General features: G+C 32.3%; 1 protein-coding gene across 3 annotated transcripts in view; it reads right to left on the bottom strand.

The window, feature by feature from the left end:
* RBM46 (RNA binding motif protein 46) overlaps positions 1-19,466 on the bottom strand; it is a 48,924-nt gene that overhangs the window by 4,557 nt on the left and 24,901 nt on the right. The window contains exon 5 of one of the 3 annotated variants that reach the window (XM_010356858.2): positions 4,182-4,241. The exons of the other annotated variants lie outside the window; for them this stretch is intronic. Within the exon in view, the coding sequence (XP_010355160.1) occupies positions 4,186-4,241 (56 nt within the window). The 3' untranslated portion in view covers positions 4,182-4,185. The remainder of the gene's footprint in view (positions 1-4,181; positions 4,242-19,466) is intronic. 3 annotated transcript variants of the gene reach the window in all.

The following is a 19,466-nucleotide window of genomic DNA, read 5'->3' as shown; positions in this document are numbered from 1 at the left end:
CTCACAGTGGTTTTAATTCTGATTTCCCTTATGACTAACAACATATTTACTGCCCATTTAAATATCTTTGGTAAAGTATCTGTTTAAGCCTCTTGTTTATTTTTATTGGCTTTGTCTTTTTCTTGTTGATACTGATAGTTTTTGATGAGTCAAATTCACTCATTCAAAATCACAAACCAGGAATAGGTTGAGACCTTATTAAACTCTAAATCAAATGACCTCTTTCACTGATGAATGACGGAGACAAAAGCTGAACAGACAAACAACAAGTTAAATTCACACCTTCTGATTCCTAGGAAAGTATTATTTCCACTTGCTTAAGCTTTCTGTACTCTGGCAATCTTCTCAAATATGGTTGAGAGAAACTGTCTGAAGAGGTTATTATGGGGAGGGTGACAGAACTAAAGCAGACAGTGCTGGTCTCTAAGCTACCTGGTTTTCACTTGCACTGCCCATTCCCATACTTCTTATTTCAACTCCCTTGTTTTATATGCTAAACTTTCACTTGAAGAAAAGGTTGTTTTGTGGGGAAAAAAAAAGAGAACAACTGCTCTGACACAGTGGATTATTACAGAAAACCTGATCAAATGTTATCTTTAATTTCATATTTATATATGGAATACAAATATTTTCATAGAACAAATTTGATATATACAAAGAATAGCAAATAAGCTTAACCTTAAGTGGCAATTCCAATTAAGCAGTAATGGCTAATAGGAATTTTAGATTCAGAAAGATTCTGGTGGTGTGTCTGGAATAAACAGGAAAGCGAGTGATGACTTATGCCACATCTGACACAGGAGCAAGAGTAGAGACTGGCAGTACATATACCACACACTTGTCAGGCCTGTTTATGTAGCTACTGTAATTTGGTCTACCACCTTTCTGTATTCAACACAAAGACAGTCTGGTAGCAAATAACACCAGTATGTTTCTCAGTGAAAATGTAAACAGTGGATAGATATATTGCTTCAATGTATTTCTTGTTTCGTTTCTAATTCGTCTTACACATCTTGACCAAACATCACTAATTCTTAGCTGTTTTTCTGTCTTAAAGATGAAGAAAACCCTTAATAGAGACTTTAAAGTGAGATAAAAGTGTCTTCTCATATTAATTTTGACTCCATTTTTCTTTTGTTTCTGACTATTCTTTAGACTAATTTTTCATTAAAAAAATATTCCTCCTAATTGGTTTTTCTTCTCTGTTAGCTATGTGAGTTCTACCACCACACCCATCCACTTTCTGATATATCTTTAAGTGTGCAACTTAGTGGTTTTTATCACATGTACAACACCACTATAAAATTCCAGAACATTTTCATCATCCTAAAAAGAAACCCTGTATCTATTAGCAGTCACGCCCATTCTCTCTTCCCTCAGCCCCAGCAACTACTAGCCTTTCTATTTCTATAGACTTGCCTATTCTGGACTTTTTGTATAAATTTATGTGGTCTTTTGGAACTGACTTCATAACATAATGCTTTCAAGGCTCATACATGTTGTAGCATGTATCAGAACTTCATCCCTTTTAATGGCTGAATAATATATCATCATACAGCTAGATTATACATTATTTATTCATTCATCAGTTGATAGGTATTTGGGTTGTTTCAATCTTTTGGCTATTATTAATGCTGCTGCTAAGGAATAATCTGCACAAGTGTCTGTGTGAACATATGTTTTCAATTCTCTTTAGTAAGTATCTAGGAATGAAACTGCTGAGTCGTATAGTAATTCCCAGTATAACTTTTTGAGAAATTGCTCAACTGTTTTCCAAGGTAATTAAGACTATACTACTTTACATTCCTACCATTGTTAAGATTGAAACACCTGATCTTTTCATCTATGAAGTACGTTTATCAGACCTTTAACACATATTTTAAGCATTTCTTTTGATTACTATGGGATTTGTATTAAAATTTTTTTAAAAAATCCTTATTGTACCATTTTATTATTATTTCAATTTCTAACGTTCAATAACCACAACTGAAATAACTATCTCAATAACTTACTTTCACTGAAACACTAAATTTTATCTGCAAAAAAAAAAAATCTTTTTTTTTTTTTTTTTTTTTTTTTTTTTTTTTAGCTGTACTACTATCCATTCCCAGAACATAAAATACGGCTGGGTTCAAACACAGAGATTAAAATATCATATAAGTATAAATAATATCTATCATTTATTTTGTACTTTCTATTCCAGTATAGAAAATCAAGAGCTAAATAAGCAGAGAAAATATTTAAAGAAATGAAATTTCTTTAAAATGAAATTCTAAATTATCTAAAGATTACAATTTAAATCTTCGAAAGCAAGGGTTTGAAATTCTAGAAAACACAAACTAATCTAGAGTGGTTGCCTGAGAGAGAATGGAAGGAAGAATGGATTACAATGGGGCATAGAGCATCTTTTAGGAGTGAAGGAAATGTTTGTTTTCTTAATTGTGGTGTCATTTCACAGATGCATACATAAATCAAAATGAAACAAATTGTACAGTTTAAATATGGGCATTTTGTTGTATTTTATTTATACCTCAATAAAGTCAGAAACATATTAAACAAAAACCAACAAAACTCAAGTGTGCCTTTTGGTTAGCTTCAGCGTTTTCCAAACTACATCCCATACAATTAAAGTGCAAGAATTTCTCAAAACAAGCATCCTATAGCCAAATAATCTCAAGAAAAATTCAGAACAGACAGGCTTATACATTAAACAGGTTGCTACCTCAATTACCCAGGATGCTAGTATGCACTATGATTTTCCAAAGGAAGTATTTAGTATAGTTTTTCCCAAACCTGTTTGACCTTAGAAGCAGTTATTTCACTGAATTTTGAATATCAGGGAAGAAATCTTAATAGAGTTAATATATAACAGGAAAACATTAAAAACAGAACAAAATCTTCAAATATATTAAATGCAGCAATTAAAGCTCAAATGCCTTCAGAGGCAAGGCAACACACAAAAAGAACACAAAGAGCGTCAAGAATAAAACAACAGATACTTATTTGTACTGAAAATAAGCCTAGTTGCTTTTCATTAAAAAAAAAAAACAACAAAAAAAACACATCTACAGCTTCTAGTTTGCTACCTTTGTATTAAGAGATAATTATGTCCAACTCCTTTTAATGCTACTTTCTAAGCCATTTGGAAAGTGAGTAATAGAACAGTAGCCTTATGAGAGAAAAAAATTACAATCAGAGCTGCAGCAATCCAGGTAGGCTTCAGTAAAAAAAAAAACAAAAAACAAAAAAAACCCAATTCTTTTCAAGTTTTATTTCTGTGAGTAAAATCAGTCCTTGTAATTCAAATTTTGAACTATAAAAAGTTGTAAGGATCTCTAAGACTGGCATCACTTATTTGAATTTTTATGCTAAGATTAAGATCTTTTAAAAATAAAATTTTAAGTCTCCAGTATAGTAAGCATTTCTCTGAGTCTGAGAACAGATTATATTAATTGTAACGGCCACTATTTATCACATATTAAGTGATAAAAATAATTACACAAAATTAGTACAACTGAATCCACATAACAGACTTGTAAGTACTATTATTATCCCCTTTGTCAATGAGGAAGTGAAGCACAAAAAGGTTAAGTTAACTCAAGGACACAGATGTAGTAGTACATGAATTACATCCTAGAACACACCACATTCTTTTCCCTTTACATGTAAAAAAAAGACTTGGTAAAGTAATAATCCTGACTCAAATAACAAGCTATCTTTTAACTTCTTACTAAAACTTGTGTTCCTCAAGAAGTACCTTGTTGAATAAACTAAACACTAAGTTTTAGTAAAACAACTTTTATTCCAAATTGTTGCAATAAGATTTGGGTTTAAGGTTGAAAAACAAGAGAGTCCTATTTTCAGATACTTTTGAGAAATATTTGGATAATCTATAAATAACACACTAACTCCAAATATATCTAATTTATAATACTGTTTGCCATCTTAGTGGTTCAAGGTATACTAGCATATTAAATGTTTTGAGAAGACCTGAAATACAGAAAACCACTTTAGCTTTTTAAAACATATGCTTAATGAGTCTATAATTAACAAGGCTATTACACAAAATACTTCATAAAGTTTCATTAGTTTCATTATAAAGAACAATTTACAACTGGTTTTTTGACAACTAACTATATTACATAATATTCCTAAGAGACTTTTACCTAATAAACTCTTACCTGTTTATTTTCTCCAAATTCTTCTACACAGGTCCAGGCTGAAGGGATTGTGTTCCCTGTCTGTAAGCAGTGAAGACAGAAAATAATTGAGTCTTTAGATTGATGTTATCCCTATCTTGGAAGTGCATGGAATCCTTGATAACTTTAGTTAAAAACCTTTTGATCAGTAAATAAAAAAACAAGTTCACAGAAAAAGAAGTAAGGGGCAAATAGTTATTTCTGGAGCTCTACAAAGATGAACAAAGAGAAGAATATTTTGATATTTGAATGAAAATTGTGAGTAATACATTATCAGAAAAAAATTTATCTTTCTAAACAAATTATCATTTATCTTTCTAAATATTACTACCCTGCTAAGATAAAGAAGAGACTTTAAAAATTAATGAGATCACCCAATTTCTGATAAGTAGAAAGCCAAAGAATCTAAGCAAGTTTGGGAAATAGAAATGTTGTATAAGGTGTAGTTATTTTACATATGAAACAGCATTTCCTTGCTGTCTTAAAAAAGATAGATGGCCAAAATAATACTAAACTTAAATCTTTCTTCCTAACAGCTAAATTTTATCTACTTGAAATCTAATTTGGTCATATACAGTACAACTGTAGGCATCCATTTATTTTAGTGGTTATCTCTTCATATGCCTTAAAACTTTCTGTTATGGATGTATATCCAAATCTATGCTAAGAAATTGTGCATAAAAGTATAAACAAATGAAAAATGTCTGATAATCTATACAAAACTAGATTTTAAAATAACCATCTAAAGATTATAATTCAGTATAAAAACAGTCACAATTTCTTCTGCTTTTACATGATGAACTAGGTAACATTAATCAAACCTCTTGGTAAGAACTAGAAAATGTAAGAAACGATTAAAATCAAAAACATTTGTTTGAAGTCACTGAGAACCAAGACAGTGACGAATTACGGGGCTGTGATCTCAGACAAGAAAACCCAAAGGTATGTGCACCTCTTTGGGAGGTGCATTACCCCTGGAAGGGTTGGCCAATCCCCAAAAGCTCCCTTTTGGGGATTAACAGAAGATGCCAAGAGACAAATGAAGCTAGGAAGACTAAAATTAGAACTAAAGAGCTACTAACAAGGAATGACTGGAACTGAGGAAAAATGAACCAGAAACAGACAAACTTTAACAGAGACTAAATTTAACTTTAATCCCTGTCTAGATTAAAGCAATCTGGGTTTGTCAGTCCTTTGGCCACCTTTCTGAAGCCAAAATAAATCTTCTATGAATAAATATAACATCATGCTAGCCTTCAAATTGTCTCTACAATTTTCATACACAATATCTGGTATTGAATAAAAAATAACTAGTCATACAAGGAGGTAAACTAGTATCACCTAAAACCAACAGAAACAGCAGACAACAGTAACAGATCCACAGGGTATTTAGATCAGAACTGAGTATTGAAATAACAATGTCTAATACACTCAAGAAAATAAAAGACTAACATTTTTGGAAGAAAGTAGAAATCATAAAAGAGACTCAAGTGAAATTCTAGAACTGAGAAATGAATCTACTGAATGGTTCTTATGATAAACCTTTTAAATTCTTTACAGATCAAAAAATTACAAACCAGAAAACAGGTAAGAAAATACACAGACTGAACATACAAAAGGATGGACAATACAGAAGAAATATAATCTATATACAGGTTACAATAAAAAGGTTTAACATAAGTAGAGTTGGATTACTATAAAGAAAGAGAGAAAATGAACAAATGCAGTATTTGAAAACACAGTAACACAGAACTTACTAATACATTAACCTAGACTCCAGAAGTACCAAGCAAGATGAAAACTAAGAAGACTATACAAAAGTCACATCCATAATATAAAACTTCTGAAAATCATAGATAAAGAGAAAATACTAAAAGTAGCTGGGTACAGGGAATGATGGCACAATTTATGTTCAAAGGAGCAACAAGCTGATCAACAACAGATTTCCCAAGAGAAATAATAGAAGCTAAAGGACAGTGGAATCACACCTGCAAAGGGCTGAAGTAAAATAACTGCAAAGGGCTGAAGTAAAATAACTGCTGGCCTAGCAAAAATACCCTTTCAAATGGCAGGTGAACTAAGAATACATTCAGACAAACAAAAATTGAGATAATCTGTCATAAGCATATCCACACAAAAGAAAATATGAATAAGTATTCTTTAGGTAGAATAAACAATTCCAGTGGAACCTTAGAGATGGAAGAAACAGAGGGCAAAGGAAATGATAAATGTGTAAATCAATATCAATGTATACTAAGTCTAAAAACGATTATAGCTAGGTATTTTTATTATATTGGGTATTGTGGGGTTTTAAATGTATAAGGTTCAAAATATATATAAGTACCAATGACACTACATAAATTGTAAAAGAAATGAAAAAAGTCAAAGTGTACTAAGTTCTTTGTATTGTCTGGGATGTGATAAAATACTAATTAGTATTAGACTTCAGTAAGTTAGGAATGCATGTTGGCATCTATAGAGTAATGACTAAGAGATTAAAGACTCTATAATTAATACAGCTAAAGGAAAGAAAGTCAAAATAAACACTATGTTAAAAAAAGGCAACAAATGAGAAAAGTAATATAGAACAAGCAAAGAAAACAGAATGCAAATGGCAAAATGAGAGACCTAATCCCTAACATGTTGATAAGGACATTAAATGTATATTTAGAAATTAATACTGACGGTTCAAGAAGAAATCAAAACATAAAAGAGAAAATATTTTTAAACAAATGATAATACAAATAAAACATATCAAAATGTATGGAACGCAAGGCCAGGCGCGGTGGCTCACACCTGTAATCCCAGCATTTTGGGGGGCCAAGGTGGGCAGATCACCTGAGGTCTGGAGTTGGAGATGAGCCTGGGCAACATGGTAAAACCTGTCTCTACTAAAAATACAAAAATTAGCTGAGTGTGGTGGTGCACACCTGTAATCCCAGCTACTTGGGAGGCTGAGGCAGGAGAACTGCCTGAACCCAGGAGGCGGAGGTTGCAGTTAGCCACGATCACGCCACTGTACTCTAGCCTGGGTGACAGAGTGAGACCCAGTGCCAAAAAAAAGAAAAAGAAAAAGAAAATGTATGGGATGCAGCTCTAACCATACTTAGGATATTGGTAGCCTTAATAAAAGAGGGGCTAAAAACTCTAAACTAAGATGGTCTTTTAAATAATATTCCACATATTCAAAAAAAGATGTAACACCAATCTTACATAAATTCTTACAGAGAACAGTGAAATTTAAAACATTTCCCTACTATTTTTATGAGGAAAAGAATGAGCCAATCTCACTAATGAACACAGATGTAAAAATCCTAAGGAAATACCAAATAAATTTTAGCAATATATAAAAAGTATAATGTACCACGACCAAATTGAGTTTACTTCAGAAATAAGATTGATGTAACATTCAAATATCAATCAATGCAACTTGTTGCATTAAAAGAATAAAAGACAAAAATGATGTAATTAACTAGATGCAAGAAAGTATTTGACAAAATTCATTACCTATTCATGATAAAAATACATACAAAGCAGGAATAAAGGAGAATATCTTAAGTGATAAAGGGCTTCTACAATAAAAGCTACAACACACACCATATCTTAATGGAGAAATACTGAAAGTTTATAAGGATGGTTCCTATCATCATTTGTATTCAATGTTGAAAAAGTAGTTCTAGCCAGTGCAGTAAGGCAAGAGAAAAAAGGAAATGTATAAAGGATGGAAAGGAAGAAAAAGATCTTTACATTTAGTTGATAAAAGTGTACGCAGATAAATAACTGTAGAGTCAAACTGTTTGACACAAATAAGTAGTTTCATCCAATATATTAAAAAATAAATTTTCACATAAAGCAGGAACAATTAGAAACTGAAATTAAGATAAGTTATTTTTTATGATGACATTATGAAAAACTAAAACTAGGTATAAGTCTGGAGAAAGATGTAGAAGACATTTAAACAGTAAACTACTGAAAGAGCAAATTTTTTAAAAGCCTAGGTAAATGAAGACAGGTATCATGTTCATGCATCAGAAGACCCAATACTATAAAAATGTTATTGTTCCCAAATTGATCTACAGATTCAATTCTGTTCCAATCAAAATCCCATTAGGATTTTGATTTGGGGTATAAAGTTACAAGCAGATTCTAAAATTCATATGGAAATTCAAGGGCTGAGAAAAGTCAAGGTAATTGTGAAGAAGAAAAAATAAGTGAGAAAATATTATTTACAAAATATAAAGTTACAGAATTAAGACAATACGGTATTGGTGCAAAAACAAACAGCTCAATGAAACAGAATGTTAATATCCAGAATAAGTCATATATGTATGTGTGTATTAGAAGGCAGTGTATATACACATACTTGATTTATGTTAAGGTGGCACTGCAGAGTCATGGGAAAATGGCAAGTCTTCAAAAAATGGTGTTAAGTGAATATTCATATGCGGGGGGGGAAACTCTGATACTTCGTATTGTCACTAAATTTAGATGATAGAAAGTTTCTAAAAGATAATACAGAAAATATTTCATGACCCTGCGGTGAGTAAAAGTTTTCTAAGAAGGATGCAAATGGCACTAGTAAGATTGATCAATTGAATCATACTAAAACTAAGAACTTCTATGTTTCAAAACATACCTGAATAAACAGGTAAGTCATAGAGTAGAACAAGATATTTTAAAAATATATTCAATAAAGGACTTGTATATTAAGTAATTAAGTAAAAAACAGACAAACCAATAGAATGAGGAAGACTTGAACAAGAAAGATACTTCACCAATACAATAGTGCAATGCCCTATAATCCTCCTAAGATGATCAATATCATAAGTTATCATTATATAAAAATTACAATCTCAATAAGAAATATACACTAATCAGAATATCCAAAATGTAAAAGACTGATACCATAAGTGCTGGCAAGAATGTGAAACAACTGGAACTCCCATTTACTGCTAGTAAAGTGTAAATCAGTGTCCTTACTTTGGAAAACTATTTGGCCCTATTTACTACAGTTTAAAAAACATGACCCACACCACTTTCACTCCTATATATTCAACAGGAATGTGTGCAGCAAATGAGCACCAAAAACACTATGTCCAAGAATCTTTAGAGTGTCATTATTCAAACAGCCCCAAACTGATAGTTCTTTATATTTTCACCAACAAAAACAGCAAGTTATATATAACATTCCGATGAAACACTGGCATCAATGAGAGCAAATGAACAGTACTGCTACATGAAACAGTATGAATCGATCTCACAAACATGTTAAAATAAGCCAGACAAGATGATATAAAATGTCATATAAGATTCAAAAATACATAGAATAAGTCAGAGGAGTGGCCTCCTTTGAGCAAGAAGAAAAGTAATGTCTGGAGAATATATAAGAGTCTTTTGGGGCCGGGTGCAGTGGCTTAAGTCTGTAATCTTAGCTCTTTGGGAGGCTGAGGCAGGCGGATCATGAGGTCTGGAGATCGAGACCATCCTGGCTAACACGGTGAAACCCGTCTCTACCAAAAATAAATAAATAAATAAACAAACAAACAAACAAACAAGCCAGGCGTGGTGGCAGGCACCTATAGTCACAGCTACTCGGGATGCTGAGGCAGGAAATTGCAAGAACCCAGGAGGTGGAGCTTGCAGTGAGCTGAGATAGCGCCACTACACTCCAGTCTGGACGACAGACCAAGACACCGTCTCAAAAAAAAAAAAAGGAGTCTTTTGGAGTGTTGATATTTTATGTCTTTACTTCGGTGGTGAGTTATACAGACATAGTCCCTCATGGTAATTTACTGAATTTACACTCATTATCTGTGCACTTTTCTGTTTGTATGTAATGTTACAGCTTAAGGAGTTTTCTTTTTAAAAACGGGGTGGTGGGGGAGGGATAAAAACCTGCCAGTGATACACATAAAGGAGAAGTTGATAATGTATAATTATGATAAAATATAAAATCACTTTATAGTTACTACCAAACTAGAGCACATGTGATTGAGACAAATTTAAAAACTATAATGATTCTCAGTACAGATGCTACATAGAAATATTATTAAATACAGAATAATTCTTTTCTTCATAATGCCTTCACTATCTACCACCTGGAGTTTTAGAATTAGCTTTGTTAATCTTTGGTTTGAATGAAATCAAATTTAACAGGAAAGATGCTGGGATTTAAATTACCAGTGTATATGAATTAAATTTCTGTCAGCATATAGAAGAGATGGTGATAATTCCCACAACAAAAGCAAAAACTATCAGCAGAGTCTCAATTTAGTGTCAAATGCAAGGTTGCTACTTACTGGTACTTTCACCCAATTTAATTTATCATCTTATTTGTGTCATCGCTTTTTAAAAAGCAACAACTGTTAATGAATATATTCTGAGAAATTATTTCAGAAGTGATTATTTAGTAAGTAAGACAATAAGAAAGAGACTAGGGGAAGAAAAGGCATGTCAAAAAGTGGAGAATAAGAATAGGATACATTAAACTTCAAAGATCAGAGTCAACATCTTTACCACCTCTCTGTAAAATGCGAATCATTAAATGTTTTATATTTAGTTTTCTAGAAGTTATGTAGGAATAAGGGCCAAAATAAGGGAAAACTAAGTAAAAATCTAAGTAGACTCTTAATTTTCATTATTTTCAAGAAAACAACAATGTAGACAGATGACTTGTTCTACAAAGATGTGACGAAGTTTTAAAAGTCATTGAAAACTAATTACAAAAGCATATTCTATATCTTTGAAGAAGACTTTACTGGTCTTTAGTTTGACAGAAAATTCCACATAAATTTTAAAGTAAATGATATGAAAGATAAAAATTATTTTCAGACTCTCAGATATGTCATACTATTTCTTCTTTGAAGACAGAAAATAACTGAGTGCACAGGATTCCGATGTATTCCAAATAAGCCTGCTATATTAGCACCCCGAATTTTCAAGGTTTTTTCCTGTCTTTAGGAAACTAAACTGAAAGGAACACCACCATCTTCTCAGTCTACACCTGTGTAGAAGAATATAAAAGTATAATGCTAGTAATAAAAAATTAGAAATAACATACAATAAGTGATTGACATTTCCTATTTGTGAAGCCTTGATCAAACGTAATAGATTATGCTAGATATAACTGTGGATTATATAATGAATTCTAAAAGAAATTTAAAAATTGCACCTAACATAAATCATTATATTCTATACTATATTTGGTTGATATAAAGACAAAGATTTTCTCAGAGGGCTTAAAAATAACAATTACAACCTAAATCTCCTATTCCACTATACAAATTTATATACATATATATTATATATATATATATATATATATATATATAATATACACATATCCAATATAAAATCATCCAAACCCAGTCTATATTTCAAGGGTTTATTGAAAAGGGAATATTCTGGGCCTTTTACAATTTTAACTCATTTAATACATGTAATTACCCTATGAGATAAATACTGTTATCATCATTTCTATTTTACAAATGATAGAACTGAAGGACAGAGAAGTTAAGTAACACTGGAGTGCAGTGGTGTGATCTCAGCTCACTGCAACCTCCACCTCCTGGGTTCAAGCAATTCTCCTGCCTCAGCCTCCCAAGTAGCTGGGATTATAGGTGTGCACCACCACACTCAGCTGATTTTTGTATTTTTAGTAGAGACAGGTTTTACCATGTTGCCCAGGCTCATCTCCAACTCCAGACCTCAGGTGATCTGCCCACCTTGGCCCCCCAAAATGCTGGGATTACAGGTGTGAGCCACCGCGCCTGGCCTTGCGTTCCATACATTTTGATATGTTTTATTTGTATTATCATTTGTTTAAGGGTTTCTACTATTTTGAAACCTCCAACATGAACATGTTAAAAATTATATACTGATAATTTTTACTTTGGTGACGTATATACAGGATATTTCAACCCATCAACCACCATTCATAATTTAACCGTGCCTGTGTTTATACCTGTCAACTTCCTATCTCATATATTTCTTTACCAATCTTTTCTTCTTTCTGCTCAAAGCACAGCCCAAATGTATTTTCCTTGGAAACTTTATATTTTATGTAGATTGCTTAAACTTATTTGAAAAGCACCATATGCTGAGTACTAAAGGAGACAGTACTCCCCCATATAATGCAGGGAATAACAACAAATCATACATGTACAAAGTCCACTGGCTTTATACATACTGATGGATGAACAATGTTAAGAGTAAATAAGAATATAAAAATTATTGAGTAATATCATAAAGAAAAAGTCATTTTGGGTTACTGTGTCCAATAAAAGCTTAATATAAAAGTAGATGAGGATAAGCAGAATATTCTAAGCAGAGTGCACAGCAATAGGAAGGGCCTAGACCTACCAATGAGCATGGCAAATTCAGATGATCACAGCAGGAAATGTAAGCTATGGTTAGGTTAGGTGGGGCTAAACAGTAGAGCATTCTGAACAGGAGAATGTGGAGTTCAGAGTATTTGATAATACCTCAATAAGAGCCACGATAAGTTCCTGACCAAGGAAGTAACAACGAAAAAGTATAAACATATTGGACTGATAAATTATATGGCTAAACTACGTATTGGGATATTTTGAATATAATCAGAGTAAAATGAGTACCAAGTAACAGGGGACCAGGAAATAGATACAAACAAACTTTGCCTGTTTGATGTTCTGTCTAGAATCTGAATGGGGGAAAGACATATAATATCATCTGCCACCTTGACACATGCCATTCATTGGTTGGCAATGCTGATTCTAGGGTACATTTAAAAATCAAGAAGCTACCTTATAAACAAGATATGTTTACAAGATTTTTCTAACTCAGAATAACTCAGAGTTCAACCAGATGTCTCAGGTCAACATTACAATGGAGTAGGGTCTGGTACATGGGCCTGCAGGTTTCCTAAAGCCAAAATAGTCTCTGGAAAAAAGGTAAGGCAGGACCGAAAGCCCATCTCATTGTATTTTAACTTACAGAAACATAATTTGCCAATAATATTTCACAAGTCCGCTGTCTGTTATCCAATGTTTAATATTAGGCAAAAACCAGTTTTTCATTGGAATCACGTGAATTTACAAAGGATAGCAGTTAAGAGCACAGCCTCTTAAGCTAACTAGGATCTTGGGCAAATTATTTAACATACTAAAGCCTGTTTGTTAAAAAAAATAAGAATTGTCAACATTAAAATCCTATCTACCACAGGCCAGACATGTTGGCTCACGCCTGTAATCCTAGCACTTTGGGAGGCTGAGGCAGATGGATCACTTGAGGTCAGGAATTCGTAACCAGCCTGGCCAACACAGGGAAACTCCATCTCTACTAAAAATACGAAAATTAGCCAGGCATCGTGGTACGTGCCGGTAATCCCAAATTCGGGAGGCTGAAGCAGGAGAATTGCTTGAACCCAGGAGGCGGAGGTTGCAATGAGCCAAGATCGCACCACTGCACTCCAGCCAGGGTGACAGAGTGAGACTCTGTCACACACACACACACACACCCTATCTACCACAAAGAACTGTGAGAATACATCATGTAAAGGTATTTAGCACAAAATCTCACACATAATAAGTGTTCAAAGAATCTTAACTATTATTTTTCTAATATTTATATTATATATGATTGGAAAGGGGTGTCTTGGATTTGTTTTCTGAATAATTATTCTTCATCATTTACGTGGTACTTAATATATATAAAAGGGAATGTTCTGGGCCCTTTACAATTTTAACTCATTTAATACATGTAATTACCATATGAGATACATACTGTTATCATCATTCCTATTTTACAATGATGGAACTGAAGGACAGAGAAGTAACTTTTCCAAGTAAGTAGTGAAGCTAGAATGTGAACCCAGGAAATCTGGCTCCAAATGCCATAATCTTTTTTCCTATGTTGCCTATATGCTATGCCATAGTACTTAATTTCCTTTTCCCGAAATTCTTTCTCAAGTGCAATGTACCATTTCCTGACCCCCCATACCAGTTTAGGTCAGGTCACCCAGTTGTATGTTCTCATAACACCCTGTACTACTTCAGTGCATTTATCAGAACTCTAACTGAATATTGGTCTCAATAGAATGTAAGGTCTATAAAAGCAGCAACTATGTTTAATTCACTAGAGTGATCCTTATAACTTTACACAAAAGAGCATTAGGTAAGTATTTGTTGAAGGAACACATTTTAACAAGATTTAACAATCAGCCATCTGCCAGTTAATAAACTAAACACGAGTATAGAAGCCTAAAGGAATGAATAAGCAAAAGGGATATTCTTATAAGAATAAAATTTCCCAAATTCCAAGTGGTATTAGGGAACATAATTCTGAGCTAATATAGTCTAGTAAAGACTCCTTCCTTCTGCCATATATTTCACAGATTTAAAATAAATGTTTAAAAAATTATTTTTGTTATTTTGTACTGAAAGGAATACAGAATTTTTAGTAGCTGAAAGGCTCAGATAGTTCTGACTTACATTAAGCCATAATCTACCTCCTTAAAACTCTGCTCTTTTAGACTTAATACCACTTCCTAGAGCTCCAAAGATAAAGACTAATGTCTTTTTTCCATGTGTGAGCACTTCAAACATTTGAAAACTGCAATCACATTTCCTCTGTATTAGTATTTACACACTAAACAGCTCCAAATATTTCAGTTGTTCACTGTCCTATTACATATTAGGGAGTTTCCAAGCTCACCCTAGTTGTCAAGGTTGAATTAAATTGTGATGCCCATAAGCAAACAAAACATTCCAAACAGTCTGAGTAAAATAAAATTATTTAGTCTTGATACTATGTAACTTTCCTATTTTACCTTGAGTTATATTAATTTGAGAATCTCTAGAGTAAAGACTCTTATTCAAATTTTGACAAAATAACACAAGTTCTCACCCTTGGCTGGCTTTCATTCTTTCCCAATTTAATAATGAAATATACAAACAGAGAAATATATAAACAATATAGATGTGTATGTCTTAATCAAAAAAATGAAAATATGTACTCATCACCCAGGTTTAGAAAAAGGAAGTTATCAATACCTCAGAAGTCCCTTTGAATCCTTTCCAATTTCTCCCTCCAAGTAGTAACTTTTAAATGTTAGTAATTCCCTGGCATTTTTATGGTTTTACCTCATAATCGTCTATCCCTAAACAACCTATTGTTTGGTTTTGCCTGGCTTTATTTTCCTAATCATAATTTCCAATTGTCTCAATGTCTTCAATTTAAAATCTGAATCCTTTTGTATTTTACATATTTTTAAGGAGCCACGTCAAATCTTTTGTGGAATAAGGCAGGAATGAAAGTGAATAACCTACCCTTACCAGTAAAAAGGATGAATAAAAGACAGAGGGTGACTAATATAATACTTAGGTAAGTGCACTGCATTAGTATGAAACAATGTCATCTCTGCAGGATAAGAAATTGAGTGGAGGAGAAACTGAACATCTTTCCAACTTTTCCTGAGCTGGGTTTTGTACTGAATTTGTGTAAATTTCTAGAATCAATATATCATATATTTAAAGAGCATTCTAGGATAAACAATTAAATAAGCTAACTATATTCAGATTATTTCATTTCCATTTATTCATGCCTGCTATCTAAATATTTGGGAGTTGATTATAGAAGTTTTTGTCATAGAAAATTCATTATAAAGAATTTCAGAATAAAAAAATAAAATTAAGAATCATTACAGAAAAATACTGATTAAATCTAAAGGCAATGAAATAATTTTCCAATGTATTAATTCAAATGAGAGCATGTGACAGCATGAAGCTGCTTTCCAAGGCCTCAGAGGATTGATGAAAACCCTGTCCATCCTTCTCCCAAGCCACATTAGCTAATGTAGCAACTCCCTGCTTGAAGCATAAATCACAATAAAAATAATACATAAATAAGAAAATAAAATGTAAAGACTTTTAAAAATCAATAAAAGTGAGTTTTAAAACACCAGTGTATTAGTGAGAAATAGCAGAGTCACACATACATATAGGTATTTCAATAACTTAAAAATCTTAAGTCTATTTACTAAGTAAAATAGGGAAAATATTAAGCAATAAGAGAAAATCATTATTATCTCATTTGTAAATCCCTCTCTGAAACTGAGTGAGTGCCTTCACAGTGAAAGCAATCATATTTTGCTTAGTATCGCCTCTTTCCCTTTAATTCTTAAGTGAAAAGAAATAATCTTTCAATGTTCTGGTATTATCACTGTTTCTATACTTGATACACACACCTAAGTTCACACCAAGGAATCCTTTAAGCGATTCTTATTCTCTCAAGGAAACACACGTACACACATACATGCAGACGAAAAGCCTTTAAATTAACCAGCATTTCAATGCTTGAATTATTTACAGCTCTGAATACAACCTTAACCTGTCTTGCAAAGATTGATAATGGCTCACCTGGAACCTTATAAATTCTGTGCCCCAAATTATCCAATACTTTCATAAATTCGTAACTACAGATTTGGCCACCCTTGGACCAAAAATTAACTGGGCAGCAGCAGGGGGAAAAAAAAAGCCATCCACATATATGGCACATACGCTTCAAATTTTGTGAATATTCATTTACCCCATAATCTGGTCAGTAAACAAGCTGACTGGAACTATGTATTGCTGAAACAAAGTTAACAAGAAAAAAATTAGGTAAATGGGCTTCAGTCTTACAAAAATCCACATACAAAACAGGATTAAAGAAAAGTACAAAAAAGAAAAGTAACTAATAAAAACATACTTAGACCACATAATGAATGGAAGGACAATTAAACTGCACAAAAGAAAAAGAAAAGCATAGGTCAACAAAGATCTATCTACTCTACTAAAAGAAGCTGGAGTTTTACATCATGGTTTACATTTTTATTTAAATAAGTGCCAATCCCTTGAATTTGTGTACAGAAATCAAGGTATACTGTTTAAACACGGAAGAACAGTAACAAAGTACACACACCAAATTACCAAGCAATACAACTGTAAGAGACTGATGTTTTCCGATGATTGTGCTCCTATATACTTTTTAATCCAAAGTTATAAACAGAATTATAGTAGAGCTGATAACACTATTAGTGTAGTATAACGATTATATTTACTGAATCAAAGCAATACATAGGCAAACTAAATTTATTTAGTTACCCAAATTATTTTCTTAAAATATGAACTACTGTGTACATAAAATTTCATATGCAATCCATTCTTAGAGCTCAAATGTTACTTGCTAAATATAAGACAAATAAGGACCCACATGTCATTAATACATCATTGACCAAATACTATCACTTTAAGGAGCATGAAAATCCAAGGAGTTATTAATATTCTGGTGATTTAAAGCTTCTAATTATTTGGGGATACTAAGATTTTCAATTTTTGTCCTACTATTTTGAAGTTTCACAGGAAAGTGAACCATTCTTGGAGGTAATGTACTACCAAGTCTTGGAAAGAGGATGAAATGCTCTGAGATTGATGAACTATCAGATACTAACTAGTAAGGGCAGATACTATTTTTGATTTTACCTAAAAGGCCTGGAAGAAACACTGAATTTTAAAGTAGTTTAAAGCACAAATTAAATTTGTCACAGTGAAATCATCATTCTACATTTTCTGTCTCCTTATTCACCAGTCCATTCACTTAATTACACTGCTATAGCATAAAAAAAATGTTGTCTACTAAATATTAAACAAGAAGCAGAGATAAGGGCATGATAGGCTGAAGAACACTAAGTAGAGCGTTTCAGAGAGATTTTTCTGATTCTAAAAAAAAAGGTAAGAAAGAAAGACCTAAAAATCAATGTAACATTAAAATTTCTTTCAAAGCCACATTAAAAAATCTGTATTTAGGGACATCATGTGGCAAAATTATGAACTGCTACTAACATTTAAGAATGGAACATATACACACAATTTCTAATGTCATCTGATATAAAGGGAAATTTTTCAAACCATTTTTAAAAATATAAATTAAATAAGATCAGACAGATTAATACAGCAGTAGCTGCTATTAAAACTAGTTTATTAGAAGGAGTATTTTAGGACTGTATTAACCAAAGACATTAGGAAGTTATAGGGTAAAGAATCAAGCATGATTATATAGATTTATGAAGTAAATAAAATACAAAGGATCACTTTCAACAGTTAATAAATCTAACTATGGGACAGATACTCCCCTCATGGCATGTTTCGATACACATCATTATTTTCCTAGATCCTCTGTTACAAAAAGAAAACTATTTCCAAACTTTTAAGTAGTTGCCTTGTTTTATAAAAACCTTGCTTTTGGCTGTAGTAATCGGTTAGCAAATTCAGAGAAGAAAATAACCGAAAAACAATTACATGTCATCATGCAAGTAACAGTTGATTGACTGAATCTTTTTTTTTTGTCCAGCTGTTCTGCTGTGAAATAGGCAGGCATAAGCTTTGAATTCTATAAAGGAAGGGATATTAAACTGATGGATTATTTCTTGCAAAAGCAGCTCTTGGTTTTAAACTATTTGAACTCAAATATGTATCTCTGCAGACATAAAATATTTTAAAGTATTACTTTTGGTTCTACATAGGATTTTTGACCATATTTTAAATGAAACCATAATCTTCTTAGAAAAAAGATTCTTTAAAACTTACTAAATAAAATGCTGATATTTTAGATCTGAGGACACTGAAGTCCAATGACGAAACAATTTATTTGCCATTCTAAGGTCACACAGTTTCTCGATGGCTGAGAAAGGATTCTTAATTCTTATACTTTTATTCTAGTAATCATTATTCTAGTAAGCTGCTTCTCTCACTGTACTAACCCCATAATATTTATGATGCATTAATACAAGTGTAAGATGAGAATTATAATACTAGATGTTCATTCAAATGGTCTTTCAGGAAAAAAAAGTAAATTTCAAGAGCAATACAAATACATTTTCATGAGGACTAAGCCCTCACAGAGGGTCAAAGACACATAGTTGAGTTAATGGAATTTTGGTCTCACCACTTGGTCTTATGAAAACAAATGTGTAAAATGTTGATCCTGATACCTATTTCTCATTTAAGTAGGTGAATTTTAAAAGAAATTTTGCAAATTACCTTTGTTCTTTAAAATACCAGTTTGAATAGTATCATCAAAGTTAGAGCTGTAGTTAAAACTGGAAAAAAATACTCTTCTGAAAAGTATTATTTTTCTTCTAAGTATAATTTATAACTCCATTATAATATCAGAATCATTATTTCATGTTTGGCTTAAGTGCCTCCTAGAACTATTTCTTAAGTTAAAAAAAAACCTGGAGAAAGTTTCTCT

The sequence above is a fragment of the Rhinopithecus roxellana genome, chromosome 2 (genome assembly GCF_007565055.1).
Source record: "Rhinopithecus roxellana isolate Shanxi Qingling chromosome 2, ASM756505v1, whole genome shotgun sequence".
Taxonomy (NCBI): Eukaryota; Metazoa; Chordata; class Mammalia; order Primates; family Cercopithecidae; genus Rhinopithecus; species Rhinopithecus roxellana.
The sequence above is the reverse complement of the archived record's forward strand: the minus strand, read 5'-3'. Positions and strand labels throughout refer to the sequence as shown.